Here is an 18131-nt window from a genome sequence, read left to right on the forward strand (position 1 = left end):
ACTATTACACACGCACATGTTCACACATACGCACATACACTAACACCGCAAACAGATGTTCACACGCACACACACACACAAGCAAATGTTCACAAATACATGCATACATGTGCACGCACAGATGCGTGCACACACACAAATGCCCAAACAAACAAAAATGCACACAAATATGCGCATACACGCAAACATACACATACACAAATGTTCACACACGCCCGCACACACGTACACAGACATGCACACAACCTGCTTTAGATAACAAATAAAGAAAACTGACACATTTTACTTGCACAACACAGACTTTCCAGACATCACAGCATCAATTCAAACGCTTCTTTCTAGATCATCTGCATTGATGTCTAGAAGCATATGATCATCGCTTCTAGACATCAGACTTCTAGTGTGATCAACTAGAAGTCTGATGTCAACTAGTTCTCTGCACTTTATTCCAGGTGTTATATTTGAACTCCAACCAATCAGCAAAAGCGATGTTCTTGGCCGCAGTGTAAAGCCAAGATTATTTGGCACACCATGGCAGGTTGTGTGGCACACCATATCAGGCTGTGTGGCACACCATGGCAGGCTGTGTGGCAGACCATAGCAGGCTGTGTGGCACACCATAGCAGGCCGTGTGGCACACCATAGCAGGCTGAGTGGCACACCATGGAAGGTTGCGTGGCACACCATGGCAGGTTGTGTGGCACACCATGACAGGTTGTGTGGCACACCATGGCAGGTTGTGTGGCACACCATGGCAAGTTATGAAATTGGATTTACCCCATTGATTCAGGTTGCCAGCAGTCGACTCCGTGACGTTAGGTGATCAAATAGCATCTGTTTGATCAGTTGAATTTTCGTGTTTGTAAATCTTGTTAAGGTTACATTTCAAGAAAACTGCAAGTATTTCATGTTTTGCTGTTTAAGTTCAAAAACTATTTTTATTTAATTTGTATGCATTTAAAATTTAAATATAAATAAAAACATGGGCATCGACCGTAATCCTGCTTAAAGAGTTATTTCCCCATTTAACGGCTCCTCTGCGAGTAAAGTCTCCAAATAATATAAATTATCTTTGCCAGTTACTTGCAAAGGGAGTCAAGTCACTGCTTTAAACTTCATGTTGCAGTTTATTGTAATCAATTTTGTAATTTTGTTGGTTTTAGATTCAAATGCCAGCATTATCCATGCGTTTCCAGTAGCAGCATCATTGCAACTCTGTTCTGTTTAGCGAGCTCTGTGGGTAATAGGTCCACCATACCTGATCTCCCAGTCGGCCATTTTTGACACTCTGGGCTCTCGTTTGATCTGGAAGGCCATACGACCTAAATACGTTTCTTTCGGAAATACACATTCATTATTCCTTGATTTGATTGGTCGTCTTATGGAGCCTTCTCTACAAAAGAAATAAGTTTTTTAAAAGTTTTTCTTCTCTGTGGGTCTGTGAAAGTTGTTGTGTGATTGAACGTACTACAACCACTCTACTAACCAAAGATGCTCATAAAAAAGCTGAAAGTAGTGAGAAGCTTCCACAAGACTTCAGGTGAATATATTAGTTGATGTGAAACATTTTAGATAGAATTTGAAACAGTTCAAAAAATAGCGGATTAAATGAAACTACATTAAAATGGTTAATTGGGAATACAACCGTATGCGCGCCACCTATGAAGCCACCTACAATAATCCTGTATTTAATATAATCATATTATATTAATAATCATATATTTAATATTAATAATCCTATAATAATATTCATGAAATATATATACAACATGTAACCAGTTTTAACCAGTTTAAACCAGTTGTAACTTGTCTCAACAAGTACATGAATACAGAAGCTTTGTATAATTTTAATACTCAGACTATCTTCTACATGTTTTTTTATTCACTAATCTTTGAAAGCAATACCGTGGCTGTTATCTTGCTCAGCAGGGTTAAATATCAATGATTTTTTTCACTAGATGCTATTTTAAGAAATGAATTCTTAAAGCATCAAAAATGATTAAATTTATACTGCTTGAGAAGTAGAAATGTCAAACTTTGGAAAAAAACTTCAAAAGAATTTAATGGATGGCTAGATAGAAAAAATTAACATCAATTGCCATTTGCTATTGTTTCAGCAATACAAAGCGGGTTTCAGTGAGTGAGAGTTTTATGCGATTACAATGATTAAAATTCTAACTTGCAAACAATAAGATGAACATCGATAAAAATTGTACATTCAAAATGATATATAACTTTCTCGCAGTCAAGTTGATCATATTGGGCTTATTGAGCCCTAAAGTTAGCGTATGAAAATGATAAGGTGACTCAACACATTTGCACATGGCTGTATTTGTTAGGCAAACAATATATCTGTTTTTATGTTCACCTTGTAAAATTTGCTGTGATATATTATATATATTTTACATATACTATAAACTATATATTATATTTTAGTGCACTCTTTCTGATTATGTGATACTATATATTATATAATATCAGTGTATATCATATAACGTTCTATCAGCTATCATTGGTTAATTAGTCTTGTCACGCCCTCTTTCAGGGAGGACAGTCTGTATTAACTACAGTTATGCGCTGACAGAACTGCTGCTACTCCCTCATCAGTGACACTGATCAATTTTACCTGCTCCACATGTCACTTTGAGCATATTGATATTCAGTATCGTAGTAACCATCTCTGTCGTTATTATCATGAGGAGATAGCTCCGCACGCAGTAATAAATGGTCACCAATAGGTGTGTAAGTTAGCGGCAGAACACAAGGGAAATCATTGCATCTGGTTTTTTCCTTCTGCAAAACAAGCATTATTTGTAAGGATTCATAGAAATGTGAAATATAACTCAAGTGGGTCTTTGGAGAGGTTGCTGACAAGAAATAGGATGATAGACCTAAAGATTATATGTTAGTGCACGTGTTTGCTGGAGCATTAGATGACAAGGAGTTTGGCATTGACCGACATATAAGAGCAGGTGGTTAGACGGCCTATGAATTTCAAATGAATTTAAAATTCCTTGGCTTGTCAACAACCACATTATTAGCTACTAGTATCCTGATAGTATAGGGTGCAGTGTGGTATCATCAGGTGTAACAACATTATGTACATTTATTCGGCAACGCCAGTTGGTGATCAGTTGGTGAAGTTATTAGAGTGTCTTGGGACAGAAAATTTATTTTTATTCAACATATACAACATTAACCATTTTAACTTCATATCATGAGCAAAATCTTTTATGTGCAGTTCAAATGAATTAAGAGAAAAAAGAAGAGAACTGTAAAGTTTTTTTAACTTTTTCTAAAAACTGTAACTTTTAAATTTCATATCATGAAATAAGTGTTTTGTTGAAATAAATTAGTTGAAAAAATGAAACTGTAAAGGTGTTTAAATGTAAATGTTAAACCGCTAGCAAGTAATAGCTAAGTACAGTCTGTTTTACGACGATTACAATGAAATATTATTTGGTATACAACGATATGATTTTAATTCATTTCAGTGTTGGCATCATAAGGTGAGAATATTGTATAGAGTGGTATTTAGAAACCCATAGTAATTATCTAATGCGGTCACCTCCGGGTAAAAATCATCAAAATCATCATCATTAAAAGTAACAATACAATATGTTAACCTTAGTAACCATAGTTACCTACAATAACTTTAGTGCATTGCGTGGTTTTGATTTGCAAGAACATGTAACATTACAATGTAATACATGCAGAGTTTTTACCTTTGAAACAGGCGTGTAACATAAATGCTGAATCTAACTTAAATCAATTTAGCTTATTAAACACACTTGAAGGAGGTTTGAATAAACTTTTTAAGTTGAGTAAAATTTAGTTATTAAAATAAAATTAATATAAAATAAAATAATTAGTAAAATAAGTTCACTAAAATTGAGTAAATTTTAGTGAACTTCAAACTTTTAAACTAAAATTTTATCCCTTACCTGTTTGCGAATCTGTTTTAACCATAACAGATAATGCTGAACTGAGATAGCGGCAAAATGGCAAATCGCCATTTTTGTTATTTTGTCATAATCAGTACAACAATCACCAAATTTTAATTTCGAGAGAAATTATTGTTGATATTGTACGACGAACACAAATTTACCCTGGTATGGAAAGGACGAAAAAGCATTGTGTTTCATAGAGTCAGGCGAAAAGTATTTTATAACAGGGGCATTGTAACTCTTGGGCACAATGCATCCATTAATACGTGATAGCGTGTGCAATTGAGAAAAGAGTATACTGTATATGATCAGAGCGATAAAATTCTAAGGACTGTGAAGCTCAGTGGTTAAATGAGTGGTTAGAAACCATCTCCACGAGTTCAAATCCAGCACGAAGCGAGCTTTTCATTCCAAGATTTTAATAACTATAACTGGACACACAGAATCACAGACAGACGGACAGACACTGACATTTATATATATAGATTGAATGACAATTCATCAGTCACATTTTACCACTAGTTTTCATATTTTCCTCTTTTATGTAAATGTAATCATAACTCCTTTCCATTGCACTTCACTTTTTTGTAAACACAGCTCAAATAATTTCTCAAATTTGTTTGGATTTTGAAAGCTGTCAGCATGCTCCCAACAAACTAAGGACAGCTTTTGATATGAAAACGAAGACTAACCTGATAAGAGCACTGCTGAAGCAGGTTTCTAGTAGCTACCGCTTTAGTGTCTTTTATTAAAGAGATCTGTCTTTGTGGGCCGACTGGCAGCGCTGTCAGCCTACCGTAGGGCTCAGAGATATGAAGTATCACTGGTTCAGTACTTGCCCTGCAGGTAAAAGAGGAACCTTTACTGTAATAAGACCTGTGTCCACCCGTCTGAAGCAACAATTGGAGAGAGAAAGATTGTATCATACAAGGTTCAAGCTCGTGACATTCGACTTAGCAGCCCGACACATACAACGGAATAATTGTGCAGATAGTTATTGTCTATGCTATATTGGCACTCCTGACGCTATAGTACAATGGGCTGCCAGGATACTATATATAGATTACTATATCAGCAATAATACTAAAACAGTATGAAAAGGTTTACAAGCTTACAACTTAATGAATATGAGTACATCTATGGGTAGCTCTATAGAGATGTGCATGTATCGTCTGACAGTGCAACGGTTTCAGGGCCATGAAACAATTAGAGAGGCTAAGCGATTAACATTCATTTAGAAATGTATAATTTTCATTCAAATTAGAAAGGAAAAATATAACAAGCATAAGGACAAATAAATCCAATATGTGTGACCTGCAGCACAAAAATCATTACACTTTAATCATCCAAGCTCGAAAACCCAGCTGATATAGCAGTCTGGGTAATTTCCATGTTACAAACAATTAGCTGATGATACATAGTCATAAACAACACACGTTTATGTCATACCAGCACCCTGGCAGACCCACGCGCCCTGAGAGATTGTCAGATGTAATAACTAAATGCACAATTATTCTGATGCGTGGCACGACAATCAATTGGTGCAGGTAAAAGAGTGTAAACTCTACAAAACTGGAAGTATTTGATTCCATTGAAAAAAGTATTTGTAGAAGCTCTCATTATAGTAAAAATTAGCCAAATTCCGGCATTGTATGGGTAATAAATAATTACCCAATGAATTTGATTAACTTACACGGTATGTTAGTAGTCAGAATATTTACTAAAACAATAGCCGTATTTGAAGCCAGCTTAATAATCGTAGTATTTTAACTCATGTGATGAATGTCATCGCAATCACCACTCAATCAGTTGGACATCGTAGTGCAATGGAAGATTGCTGGTCTGCAGAGATTGATGTTCGGAAATCAAACCTTCTACGAAGCGAAGTTTCTATGTCAAAACTGTCGCTATAAATGGACAAATGGACGACAGACCAATAAAAGACAAAAATTGAGATTTATATATAGATTACTACGTACGATGATAAATGCCAACCTTCTTGTGGTTTCTTGATCATGCGGTTTGAAAATAGACCTTCTGGTAATTCTAGCACCTTTCTGAAGATTATTTGTGTTCACTTGCTCATAAAAAACAGATTAAGAATCAAGTGTCTTCCTAGGAAAGTTGTACTTTATGCTAGATTTTCATGGGCTTGGTTAAAGAACTAAGGCTAAAGAACTAAGGTTGAAGTTAAGGAACTAAGGCTAAAGAACTAAGGCTGAAGTTAAGGAAATAAGGCTAAAGAACTAAGGCTGAAGTTAAGGAACTAAGGCTAAAGAACTAAGGCTGAAGTAAAGGAACTAAGGCTAAAGAACTAAGGCTGAAGTTAAGGAACTAAGGCTAAAGAACTAAGGCTCAAGTTAAGGAACTAAGGCTAAAGAACTAAGGCTCAAGTAACTAAAGAGTGACTGATGAGGGAAAGAATACTTCAGTCCAATAAGACACGTATGCAGGTAGATAAAAACTGCAGAGAAAACTAAGAAAATATGACATCAATGTCACAGTTTGTATTTCACAACGCAATCATTGTTTTTTACCAGATGCTTATGATGTGAGTAATTAAAAGTTGTCTTCACCTACAATAGTATTGTATTTATACTCATATATACAATGGGTAGATTGTTTCACGTCATAACTGCATTGTAAATGCTATAGAGTTATCAGATATTTATCTTTGTAGCTACGGTATAGCCGTGTTGAAAATCTTGATTGAAAAATAATAAAACTGACAATTGCAGATAAAAAATAAATAAAACTTATAATAGTTTTATAGCATTTAGTCATAATTTTAGCTCCGACCGCTTAAAGAATGTTAAATAATTTAGTTGTAATTTGACCCTAAGTTATATTATATTAACAATATTATATTACGTTATAAATTTAGTGTAATAGTTTAAATAACTTTCTAATACTTATTCTAATCATGAAATCATTTCAGCACCTCACATGTTAGCCATAGCTCAAAACGGAGGACAACTCTTAAAATATCTGAGCTTTAAGAGTTGTCGCATCTTTCGGTTTATATTTGCTTCAGTTCAACTTAATAAATTATTAACCTTTTAAAGTGTAATTGTCTTTTCTCAAAAGCGAACCAGTGTAAAGGCTTGCTAAGTTTTATGATTGTTTAATTAGAAAAGAAATAATTGAATACGAAGAAATTATTAAAAAATGATATTTTGTATACTACCTTAATGTCTATATCAACAATTTTGCAAAATAACCTAGCAACTTGTGATACTCTTTCATTTCCTTCACATCTCTTCCCAACTTTTCTGTCTCACGCTGTGATAGGGTTAGCTCTCGCTCGTGCTCAATTTTCAGCAGGTTTAGAGAGTTCTCCCTTTTTCTCAGAAAAGCTTCTTGCCTGCGCTGATGCAAAGTGATCGTTCTGTTTTTATACCCCAGAGATAACGACATGGCGCGTGCGTTACTGGAAGACTTGAAAACATATAACAACTAGCGTATAGCCAACTATGAATACTAAAAATTGACAATGCACCCGGTGAATTCTTAAAATATTCTCGATAGCTGGATTATCCAATGTTTCAGCATATATTCGCTAAGGAATGTTTACAATATAGAGAAGCATTGTGCTTTAGGTTGTTTGAAGCTTGTATTGTTTAAATCAACCTAAAACACAATGTGTTTTAGGTTGCAATAAAATGTAGTATCTCATGAAATGTAATACGTTTCATAATATACTACATTTCATTTGAAATGTAGATGTAATTAAAGCTAAAAGGAGACAATCGGGTAGACATACTTTTGTCAATACAAGGGTATCTCATTTCAGTATTTGGCAACTTATTATGCAATACTACCTATTATGTACACTAGTACCCTGGCAGTTTAATCTAGAAAGGTCATGACTTGGAATACCTATCTGCATATTTATTCAGGGAGGCAGTTGTGTAGCGTGTGTGTTAGAGTCTCAGTCTACTAAACTAAAGGTTGCGAGTTCAAACCTCGTACAATGCAACTTTTTTTCTAACATTCAGTCATAGCTTCGGAAAGACGAACTAGTATCCTGGCAGTCTGGTACGTTGTGAGAGATCAACATGTGAAGTACTTACACAATCATTCTGAATTACAGCAAGGTGGAGTGGAGCTGATGGTAGCAAGCTCGTCTGCTAAGTCGAATGTTCGAGTTCGATTCCCGTGTTGTGCAATCCATTTTCCAACATTCAGTTAAAGCTTCACATAGAAGGCAGGAAACACTCTCATCATAATAAAGACTAGTGATATGCCCTGTGTTGCACTGGTATTAAAATCAGCTTATAAACAATGAAAGGTAATGTAGTTGCCTGGCACATTGCCAATGGGTAATTTGAGTAAGCTTACTAATAAGAGGGCCGTTACTTGTGTCACAACTGGGAGCGGTAGCGTTTTTTGCACCCATATAATGAAATATATCGCCTAATGAATTCATCAAGCTTGTGTAGCTTAATTAGTAAGGGAGTAGACCGGCGAACGGGAGAGTCCGAGATCAAATCTTCTGCGATACGGTTCGTCATTCCAAAATTTTAATAGCTATAGGCAATAAAAAGTCTTATGACAGAAAATTTATTCGTTTTTAGCCTATAACAACATTTGCCATTCTAACTTTCAAACTACATATCATGAGAAAAGTTTTTTGTGTAATTGAAATAAATTAGGAGAGAAAATAAAAACAACTGTAGAGGTTTTCAAACTTTGTCAAACAACTTTTGAACTTCCTATAATGAGAAAAATGCTTCATGCAGGTCAAATAAATTTAAAAAAATAAAACGACTATAAAAAGGTTTAGATGTGAATGTGAAATAATTAGCAAGAAATAGCTAAATTAAGTCGGTTTTGCTACGATTACAATAAAAGATGATTCGGTAATGACACAATTTTTATGAAGTGAAAAAACAAACTAAAAACCCGGAATATGTTGAATTAATAATAGCAACTCGTGTGTAGAAGTGTGTGTGTATAAAAAGGTTACTGTTCCACCAGAAGCTATCCATCAAAACTCTGAATACAACAATACTGATACCTCTCGATACCGGTACAAATGCAAAATTAAGATATCTAGTTATCTACTGTCTTTGTTTGACTGAACGGAGAGACAATGTTGAGGCTCTTCCAAAGGAGACAATAGAATTGAAAAGAATTGGCCTTGACTCCAGATATAGTAATTAAACCTCACGAAAAATATTTCTCAACAGGGGCATGGTAACGCGTGGCCACATCGGTAAAATAATCAGCATGCGTTTTAGCTGGACGCACCTACACACCAACACACCAACACTGAGAAATATATATATATAGATTATTATGAAAGTTATCCAAACACTTCCGAGTGCATAATTAATCTGTCAGAAATCTAAATTGACATGTTGCAGATCAGGCTGTGTTATGCTATAACTATAATCTCTACAACCATTTCATTCTAAAATTGGAGATACCTTGACATTCCCTTACTGTAGTCTGTTAAACAGAACCTCCACAGACATTAACAGAGCCTCCAAATATACTTTCAGTAATCTTAGCCTCACTCCCATCATTATGAGGTCGCTTACTGCTCCTCAGAATACTGCAAGACCTGCTGTAGTCTGGCATCACAGCCATCTGTGGTAGCCGCAGCGCTACAACCAATGCTGAAATTAGAAATCTTTGATATAGATAGTAATCGGTAGTGTAGCGTTGACTTATTCTAAAACAGTACTTTTGAGGGCAACCACTTTAAGCAAGGAATACGTTTTCTTGATTGTTAGTGATTAATTCAATTTGAAAGGCTAGAGAGTTGCTCCCAATTACGAATGCACAATTAAGCAGTGCAAAGTTAATCAGTAACATTATTGAATATATAAATTAGCATCATAATATATTGGACTACAATCTCCTATTCTTTAAATGAGTCAATATGATACGAAGCACAATATCGAACTTTATACCTACTATGTAAAGTATCCCAGGTGTTAAACAAACTATTTTAATAAGTAGCTTTCACAGCCTGTTACTGATACTACAAAATATGAAATAAATCTGCATCAAATTAATAACAGATACGATGTGAGGAAAAGGTTTTTTCTTGAGGCGCCCAATGAGCATTGAAAAAGTGTGGGAACACAATTCAAACTTATATTTTTTCTTTTGATTAATTTCATGTCTCGTTTTTTTTACTTTTCTAAAGCGAGCATATCCCTAAGATCTCAGTTCTCTTAAAGTTCTAGGTCGAAAGATTGATAGAATTGACAAGTTTTCATAAAGGGAGTATATGTTCCTTTGTCTACCTCGTGTGGCGAGTTTTATTAATATCTGTAAGAAATGATGGTTCGAGTTGTTCAGCACATCACTTGATAGATAGCTTGTGTCTGGCAACTTTCCTCCTTTCTGATAGTGATCAAAAACCGGTGTCTTCTCTTATTTTCCTAAAGCAAACACAACACGTCAACATGATATAAAATGTAAGGCCTAATTTTGAACGGTCTCTAGTTTGTTAACATATTTTTTAATAGAATCCCATGATTGAAAAGCAAAGTCACTACAAGAGTTAACAACAGAGAAATATGCTACTTTCCTTGATGCGTATCTGCATCTTTTAAAACTCTACAAAACATAGATAACTGTCTGGTGGCTTTAGAAACAAAAACATCAAAATCAAACATTAATAACCCCATTATATTTCCTGTTGCAAAATAATTACCAAATAAGCGTGAGCGGACGCTTTCGTAAAAACTTGACCATTTAAAAACAATTTAGTATCTGCCAGATGTTCACCACCAATTTTAACAAAAACCTTGTCAAAGATTTTGTTGTAATATATTACTATCAGTGTTGCAAATCAAAGCATTCTGAAGAATGACACAGCAAAAAAACTTGTGATGGTAACTCATTTATGTATAAAAGAAACAGCAGTAGCCCAAGAACAGATCTGTGAGGAACGCTCGATCTTACAGATCTCAATGATGATTCACACTCATCTACTACAACATTACTGTTTCCTTTTATGTAAAAAATCCTCAATCCAAAACCTAATATTATCAAAGAATGCAATGTTTTTCAATTTAGTCATCATGGTTTACAGTATCAAAAGCCTTAGAAAAATCCAGTAAAATTATGTTAACAATCTTTCTGTTAACAATCTTTCCCTTATCTGTTAATGACAATATATGACCAGGCTTTTGTACCATCTGAGTCTCACAAGAGCGACTTGCTCTGAAATAATGTTGACTGACAGAAAACAATTCATAAGCTTGAGCAAAGTCTTTGTATGAGGTAAAAGTATGTGTTCAGAGAGGTTGCAAGTGAAATATGTCAGTGAAATTGGTCAATAGTTATTAGGCTGATGTCGATCTTTTATTCATAAAGTGGTTTTACTCATGCTGTTTTCCGGATTGATGGAAGAACACTTTAAAACAGAATACGAAAACAGCTGTGCTAAAGATCAATATATAACTACTGCGAATGTTTCAACATAATTCCTTAAATTTTGTCTAGTCTGACTGCTTTTGAAGAAACAATAGCACTTAAGAGTTTTAGCAACCCGGCATCATCAGCTTGTAGATGTCTTTTAGCTACAGCCTTATTGTTCAGAAATATTTGTGTACAAGACTTGCTGTCATCAACTGTAACTGTAACTAAATAAGCATTAGAACATTCTGCTTCAGCTGCTGATATATGCACAATTGTCGCGCCATCATTTAGCTCAGGTATTAGATCTGTTTCATTGCTTTGATACTCTCTTAAATACTTGTGAAAATGTTTAAAATTTTCACTTGGAAGTGGTTTAAAAATTGTTTGTTTAAAAAGTTTCTTTCCTGATGATGTCTATTCTGCTTGCAAAGCAGCTGATAAGGGTGTCGACTGTAATTAGATGGAAAATATGTTCATTTTCTTATACAATGCACATTGTCTCAGTAACTGTTTCTTGAGTTTTTCAGTGATCCATTTAAGACCCATAACCGTCCCATAATGTTTTTCAAGCACACACTGATTTTTTAAATCAAATGTGTGCTTACTTGATTTAAAAAGCACACATGATCATATGATCATCTAGGATCATAATTTGTTATAATTGATATAGTAAATTATGTTGCAGAGCTTATCTATTGAATCATTCTGACCAATAGCTTTTTCCAAAGCTTTTTCCCATAACTGAAAAACTTTATAAGCTAATTCGGTGTCTATGTACCGTATGATCAGGTTTTCTGAGTTTGAGTTACAACTGATGCTTTATTCTTGTAGAATTCACACAAAATTACACCGTGAAAACTAAAATATGAAATGCTATAAAATAGAATGATATAATGAACAATAAAAATAATGTGTGTTGATTATAATAGATCCGAAGCAAGCAATAGTATGGCAAAGTTATTCAAAGATATCATGGAGCCGTGTAATGTCATGTAATGTCAAGAGCTTGTAGTATGCTTGAATAAAACATGATAGTTTGATAAAAAATCACAGTAAAAACATATTGAAGTAAAACATAATAATATATTTATGTACCTTGTTGGCTCCTTTTCCTGGTCATACAGTAGAATGGTTGTAGTATGTAGTAAAGTGTTCTTGTCCAGGAAAATATTATAGTATAAATGTAGTTAAAATCTCAAGCTAATTGTGACAATAAAGGCATACAGCCATGAGCAAGCTTATTGATGGTTGTTGCTCCTTAGAATAAAATACTGACTAGTTCACAGTATCTGTGCTGACTTCTTTTATAAAAGGCAGTATATGATTCATAGTTGTTAAAAATAAGCATACATTTGGTAAAAAACAAGTGCTGTCATAGAGGCAGCATCCTGGTGGTTGGTGATATCACTTTTATGGCTGTGATGATTCTTTCAGTTTGGTTATTTTGTAATCTAATGGGTAAACATATTTGTTTTCTTAAAAGGTGTGATTATACATTTTGGGTAAATATCTTCAATCTTACACTCCCACCTAAAATTTTAGTAAATTTTAACAAGTAGAAGCTTCGACTAAAACTACAACTTTATTGACTGGTCTTACAAGGCATCGTGGCTTGTCACTTGGATAACCTTTTGATCCGATTAACAATTTTACTGACCTGACCTCTCCATCATGAGACTGGTCTACACCAACTACACGTGCTAGAGACCAATCATTTCGCAAACTTTCTTCCTTTAATACATGAACAATGTCGCCAATCGCTAGTGGCTCGCGCTGCGCTGTCCACTTTTGCCTTGCTTGTAGTGTTTGAATGTATTCGCTACGCCATCTGCGCCAGAATTCATTTGCAAGCTGCTGTATTGTGCGCCAACGCTTGTGAAAATAGATGTCTACATCTTCAAAATGGCTTGGTAGTAGTAGAGTGATTTTAGATTTCATAGTGAGCAGCATGTTTGGTGTGAGAGAAATATGATCATGAGTGACTGCGCCTAATGGCCTGCTGTTCATTACAGCCATGACCTCATAGAATAGAGTTCTCAAGTTAGATGTACTCAACCTCCTACCATACTTTTCTCCCATCCCCTTCAAAATGCTTCTAGCTGATCTGATGAGTCTTTCCCAGACCCCACCCATGTTACTTGAGAGTGGAGGATTGAAGGTGAATTTAATATGAAGCTTGTGGTTTAGCGGGCCTTCCATATTCTTAGCCAGGTCATTGAATGCACCTACAAAGTTGGTACCTTGGTCGCACTTTATGGAAGAGACAGCCCCACGGATTGATATGAAGTTGCGTAAGGCATTAATGAAGCAGTCTGAGGTCATGTCTTCTAGCGGCTCAAGGTGAACTGCTCTAGAGGACATGCAAGTGATAATGAGACCATGGCATTTTCTTTCTTTTCTACCATCTTTTTTGATAAAAGGGCTAAAACAATCTAGACCACAATGTGTGAAGGGTGGTACCTCTGAAAGTCTTTCAGCTGGAAGAGTTGCCATCTGGGGTGCATGTGGTTTGCCGTGGTTTCTTTTGCATGTGACACATTTGTTCAAGTATTTTAGTACATGTGCTCTAGCATTAACAATCCAAAAGCCTATAGATCTGATTTGTGCTAAAGTGTGTTCTCTACCTTGGTGCGCAGCTAGTTTATAGCAATGATCAATTATTAGTGCTGCAAGGTGACTAGATTTGGGTATGATGATAGGATGTTTTTCTTCAAAACTAAGCACAGTGCTTTCATGTAACCTACCACCTATCCTAAGGATGCCTTTATCATCCAAGAAGGGACTGAGTTTTATTAGACTACTTGGTTTGTTGATTTCCTGGTTGGATTCAAGACAATCTATTTCTGCTGAGAAATGCTCATGTTGGACTAGTTTTAAAATTGATTGTTGCGCCTTGTCAGTATCTTTGTGTACAGTTTTGTTTATGAGATGTTGTAGGGCTGCAATGCATGATACAGTTTTGTTCCAGGTGGAAAATTGGCTCAGGCGCTGATCAAATGTTATTGTATGAATGCTGAGTGTGGTTTTGAGTGTGGTGAGTGGTTGTTTGACCTCAGGGTCTTCAGGGTTAACAGTAAGCTGAGGTTGTGTAGGTAAGATTAAAGGCTCGTTCCATAAGAACTTTGGGCCTGAGAACCAGCATGAGTTGATAAGAGTTGAGATGGCTGCGCCTCTGGACGCTAAGTCAGCAGGATTTAAGTCTGTGGGAACATGTGACCAGCATTTAAGGTCAGCCAGTGATCTAATAGTTGCTATTCTGTTAGCGACATAAGTATGGTACCGCTCTGTGGTGTTGTGGAGGTATCCCAACACTACAGTAGAATCTGAGTAGAAGTGGTTGGTGAGATTTGGAATAACCAGTTCTTCAGTGTATTTCTTTGTGGCAGGTGCAGCGCTACAGGCTGCCTGCAATTCCAATCTAGGGATTGTGACTTGTTTGATTGGTGCAACTTTTGCTTTACTAGCTAACAAAGCTACATGAACTCGGTTGTTGGTGTCAACTAGGCGTAGGTATGAGCAATGGTCATGGCCGGTGGTGCTTGCATCAGCAGAGGTGTGTATCTGAGCTGATTTAAGCTTGTCAAATGTACTCGGTGTGAGGCATCTGGGTACTCGGATGTGGCTTACATTGATCAGATCTGATTTCCAGTTTGACCATCGCTTGAGAAGGGTTGGATCAAGATGAGCATCCCATTCAGAGTTGCTTTTGCATGTGTCCTGCAGAATCATTCTACCTTTAAGTGTGAACAGGGATATGAGACCTAATGGATCAAAGACTGATGCGACTGATGATAGAACACCCCTACGAGTGGCAGGTTTAGATGGAACTTCATGTTTGAAAGTGAAATGATCGGTGTTTGTGTCCCATAAGACACCTAATGACCTTTCTGGAGGTAGTGGTTCGGATGTGAGATCTAGGTTGGCCAGAGCACTGGCAAACTCACTCCTGGGTAAAGCAGCCATGACTGCACGACTGTTTGAGATGATTTTGTGTAACCCCAGCTGTACTGTGGCACACAAAGATTGTTTGCTTGACTAGGTTTATGGCCTCTGTTTCACTGGAAACACTTGCGAGACCATCATCAACATAGAAGTCATGGTGAATGAAATGATGTGGTAGAAAATGATCTGGTGAGTGGAGTTTGTACTGGTCTGCAAGATAGCGTAGACCATAGGTTGCACATGCTGGAGATAATCTTGCGCCAAATAAATGAACTGTCATTTTATATGTGATGGGTAAACCTTCCGAGTCATACCAAATGAAACGAAGGAAGTCCTGATGGTGGGTACTGACTTTGAACTGGTGGAACATCCTCTCGATGTCTCCCATTATGGCTATTGGGTGAATGCGGAATCTAAGTAAAATGCCTTGCAAGTCATTCATGTGGCCAGGGCCTTGTAACAGAAAATCATTTAAGCTAACCCCTCCCACCTTGGCAGCACAATCGAATACAATCCTAATTTTATCAGGCTTTTTGGGGTGAAATACACCAAAATGTGGTATGTACCAAGAAGTATCGCTTTCTGTTTGGACATGCACTGCTTCACCTTTAGAGATGATGTCATTCATGAATGTGTGGTACTGTTCTTTGAATGTTTTATCTTTGGCAAATCTTTTTTCAAGTAGTTTGAACCTGTGTAAGGCTGCATGTTTAGTGTTGATGGGGTGAGGTTTAGAATTGAACGGAAGTGGCATTGTTACTCTTTTGTTGGATATGATGGTTTGCTGTTTCATTATATCAAGGAATTGGACATCCTCAATAGATAATCCTGGGCTTTTGTCATGAGCATCATGGAGGTCAGTGTTAAATATGTCTATGAGTTTGCTCAATTCTTTATTAGGTTGTGGTGAACAGTTAAAATTTACAAATTGTCTTGCTGTAGGTTGATCTACTAATGTGGCTAGGGTTGTCTTTTTAGCATGACCCATTATCTTCCATCCTATAGCAGTTTTGATAGTAAATGGTTCGTCATCTGAGTTGGAATCAATAATTTGCTGGGGATGATAAGCATGCATGAAGTTGTTACCTATTAGCAGACCAACAGGTATGTGATTGTGAGCTGGTAGGTCATTAGCAATCTCTACAAGGTGAGGCCATTGCCTTAGTTTGTGCTTCGTGGGTATTTGGCTCGAATTGATAGGAAGTTTCAAGTGTGAATAGCTTGGTGGTAAGTCATATCGCTGGTTGTCATTGTAAGCCCTAACTGTAAGGCCAAGAACAATGTGTGAATCTATTGGTTTGCGTTCTGATGTCATGGTGGACATGTCAATGCTAGTGGGTATACATTCTGGTTCAATTTTGTTCATTGCTGCTTGTGTTATGTATGTAGTATCCGACATGGAGTCGATCAATGCATAGACTAGAGTTTCTTTAGCGGGGTTTTTATGGGATGAAACCCAAACTGGTAATACCCATGATAATGAGCTATTGGAGTCATGGAAGCTTGTATTATATGTGATCACTTGTTTAGCTATACTTTGATCTAGTCATTGGAACTCTGGTTTCTCTGGAGCTTGAGGTTTTGCAGGTTCTTGTGTTTGCTGAGCAGGAGACTTATGTTGTGCCGGTTTAGTTTGTGCTTGGTTTGATTGTGGTTGCGTTGGTTTTGGTTGTGTTTGTTGACCTTGAACTCTCAATGTAGTATTTTGATTGCAGCTGGATTGAACTGGCCATATTTGATATTGACTATTTTGTGATTGTGGTGTGCTAGCAGGTGCAGTGTTGGCCCTCGTGTTATGAAGTGCAGATGGGCGATTTCCATTACATTGTTTGCACTTGGCCGGCTTGATGCATTGCCTGTAGCCATGTGATCCGTCTAAACAAGTAAAGCAGAGGTGCATTTTGCGTAGGAATCCATGCTGTTCATTGATCGGTAATCTATTAATCACACCACATTCGGAAGTTGTATGGTTTGACATGTTACAATACAGGCACTCAGTGGTGCTACTTGTGTTACTTGCTCTTGTGATTGGTTGTGATTGTTCTTGCCTACTTTGCTGGGTGGCATAAGTTCGCCTTTCATTTCTACTTGGTCTTGTTTCTGGTTTAATAGATTCCATGAATATTGGGTTACAAGCAACATCTGTTTCCCTTGTCAGGAACTGAGTGAATATAGCAAATTTGGGGAAGGCATTATGGCGATTGTGATAGTTTGTGGCATATCTAACCCATTTGCATATGATATAGTCAAGGAGCCTTGATATTATCTTTTTGTTTTCTCTGCTGTCATCAAGCATTTGCAACTGGGGAAACGATGTCTGAGCTGTTTGGCATTGGTTCAAGAAATCTGAAAACTTTCTTAATGCATCAGTGTCTTTGGGCCTTATGCATGGCCTGGTTTCAATCTTAGTCCTGAAAGCTTCAGCGACTGTGAAGGGATTGCCGAATCTTCTCTCCAAGGCAGCCCTTGCTTGTGTATAAGCATCCTGACCTGGGAGAAGGAAGTAACCCTCAACAGCCTCCAGAGCTTTGTCTTTTACATATCTCTTGAGATAATGCAGTTTTTCAATCATGGTGCATTGTTTGTTGCCTACAAGGTTGTCAAATTCAAATATCCAGTCGGGATAGGTTATGGGGTTGCCATCAAAGATTACTGGTTCTGGAGGTGGCAGTCTGTTCATATTGAATGCTGATGTTATTGCTTCAGCCAGCCCGTTTGTTACATGACTTATATTGGTTACATCATGAGGTGGGAGAAAGTGTTAGGTTCTTGGTATGATAAAGGTTTAGATAGCTTTCTGATCATTACGTCACTAGGGATAGGAAGGTCAAGTTCTTCATCAGAGTCAGCATTGGATTG

General features: G+C 36.6%; 3 protein-coding genes across 3 annotated transcripts; all 3 read right to left on the minus strand.

Annotated features, from left to right (window-relative positions):
- Positions 1-38: 38 nt before the first annotated feature.
- Positions 39-9516, minus strand: LOC137396869 (uncharacterized). Its single transcript, XM_068083171.1, has 4 exons — positions 9380-9516; positions 4640-4787; positions 2627-2793; positions 39-1393 (listed from the first exon to the last, which is right to left on the minus strand). The coding sequence occupies exons 1-4, from the start codon at positions 9385-9387 to the stop codon at positions 1225-1227; spliced, it is 492 nt and encodes a 163-aa protein (XP_067939272.1). The 5' UTR covers positions 9388-9516; the 3' UTR covers positions 39-1224.
- LOC137397461 (uncharacterized) lies at positions 9490-16671 on the minus strand. The gene is made up of 3 exons (XM_068083750.1): positions 15362-16671; positions 12988-15276; positions 9490-9559 (listed from the first exon to the last, which is right to left on the minus strand). Exons 1-3 carry the CDS (start codon positions 16669-16671, stop codon positions 9490-9492), a joined length of 3669 nt encoding a protein of 1222 aa, XP_067939851.1.
- Positions 16672-16818: 147 nt separating this feature from the next.
- On the minus strand, positions 16819-17952 carry LOC137397463 (uncharacterized). The gene has a single exon (XM_068083751.1). The coding sequence runs from the start codon at positions 17950-17952 to the stop codon at positions 16819-16821; it is 1134 nt and encodes a 377-aa protein (XP_067939852.1).
- Positions 17953-18131: the final 179 nt, after the last annotated feature.

This window comes from Watersipora subatra, chromosome 5 (assembly GCF_963576615.1).
Source record: "Watersipora subatra chromosome 5, tzWatSuba1.1, whole genome shotgun sequence".
In the NCBI taxonomy this organism is placed as follows: Eukaryota; Metazoa; Bryozoa; class Gymnolaemata; order Cheilostomatida; family Watersiporidae; genus Watersipora; species Watersipora subatra.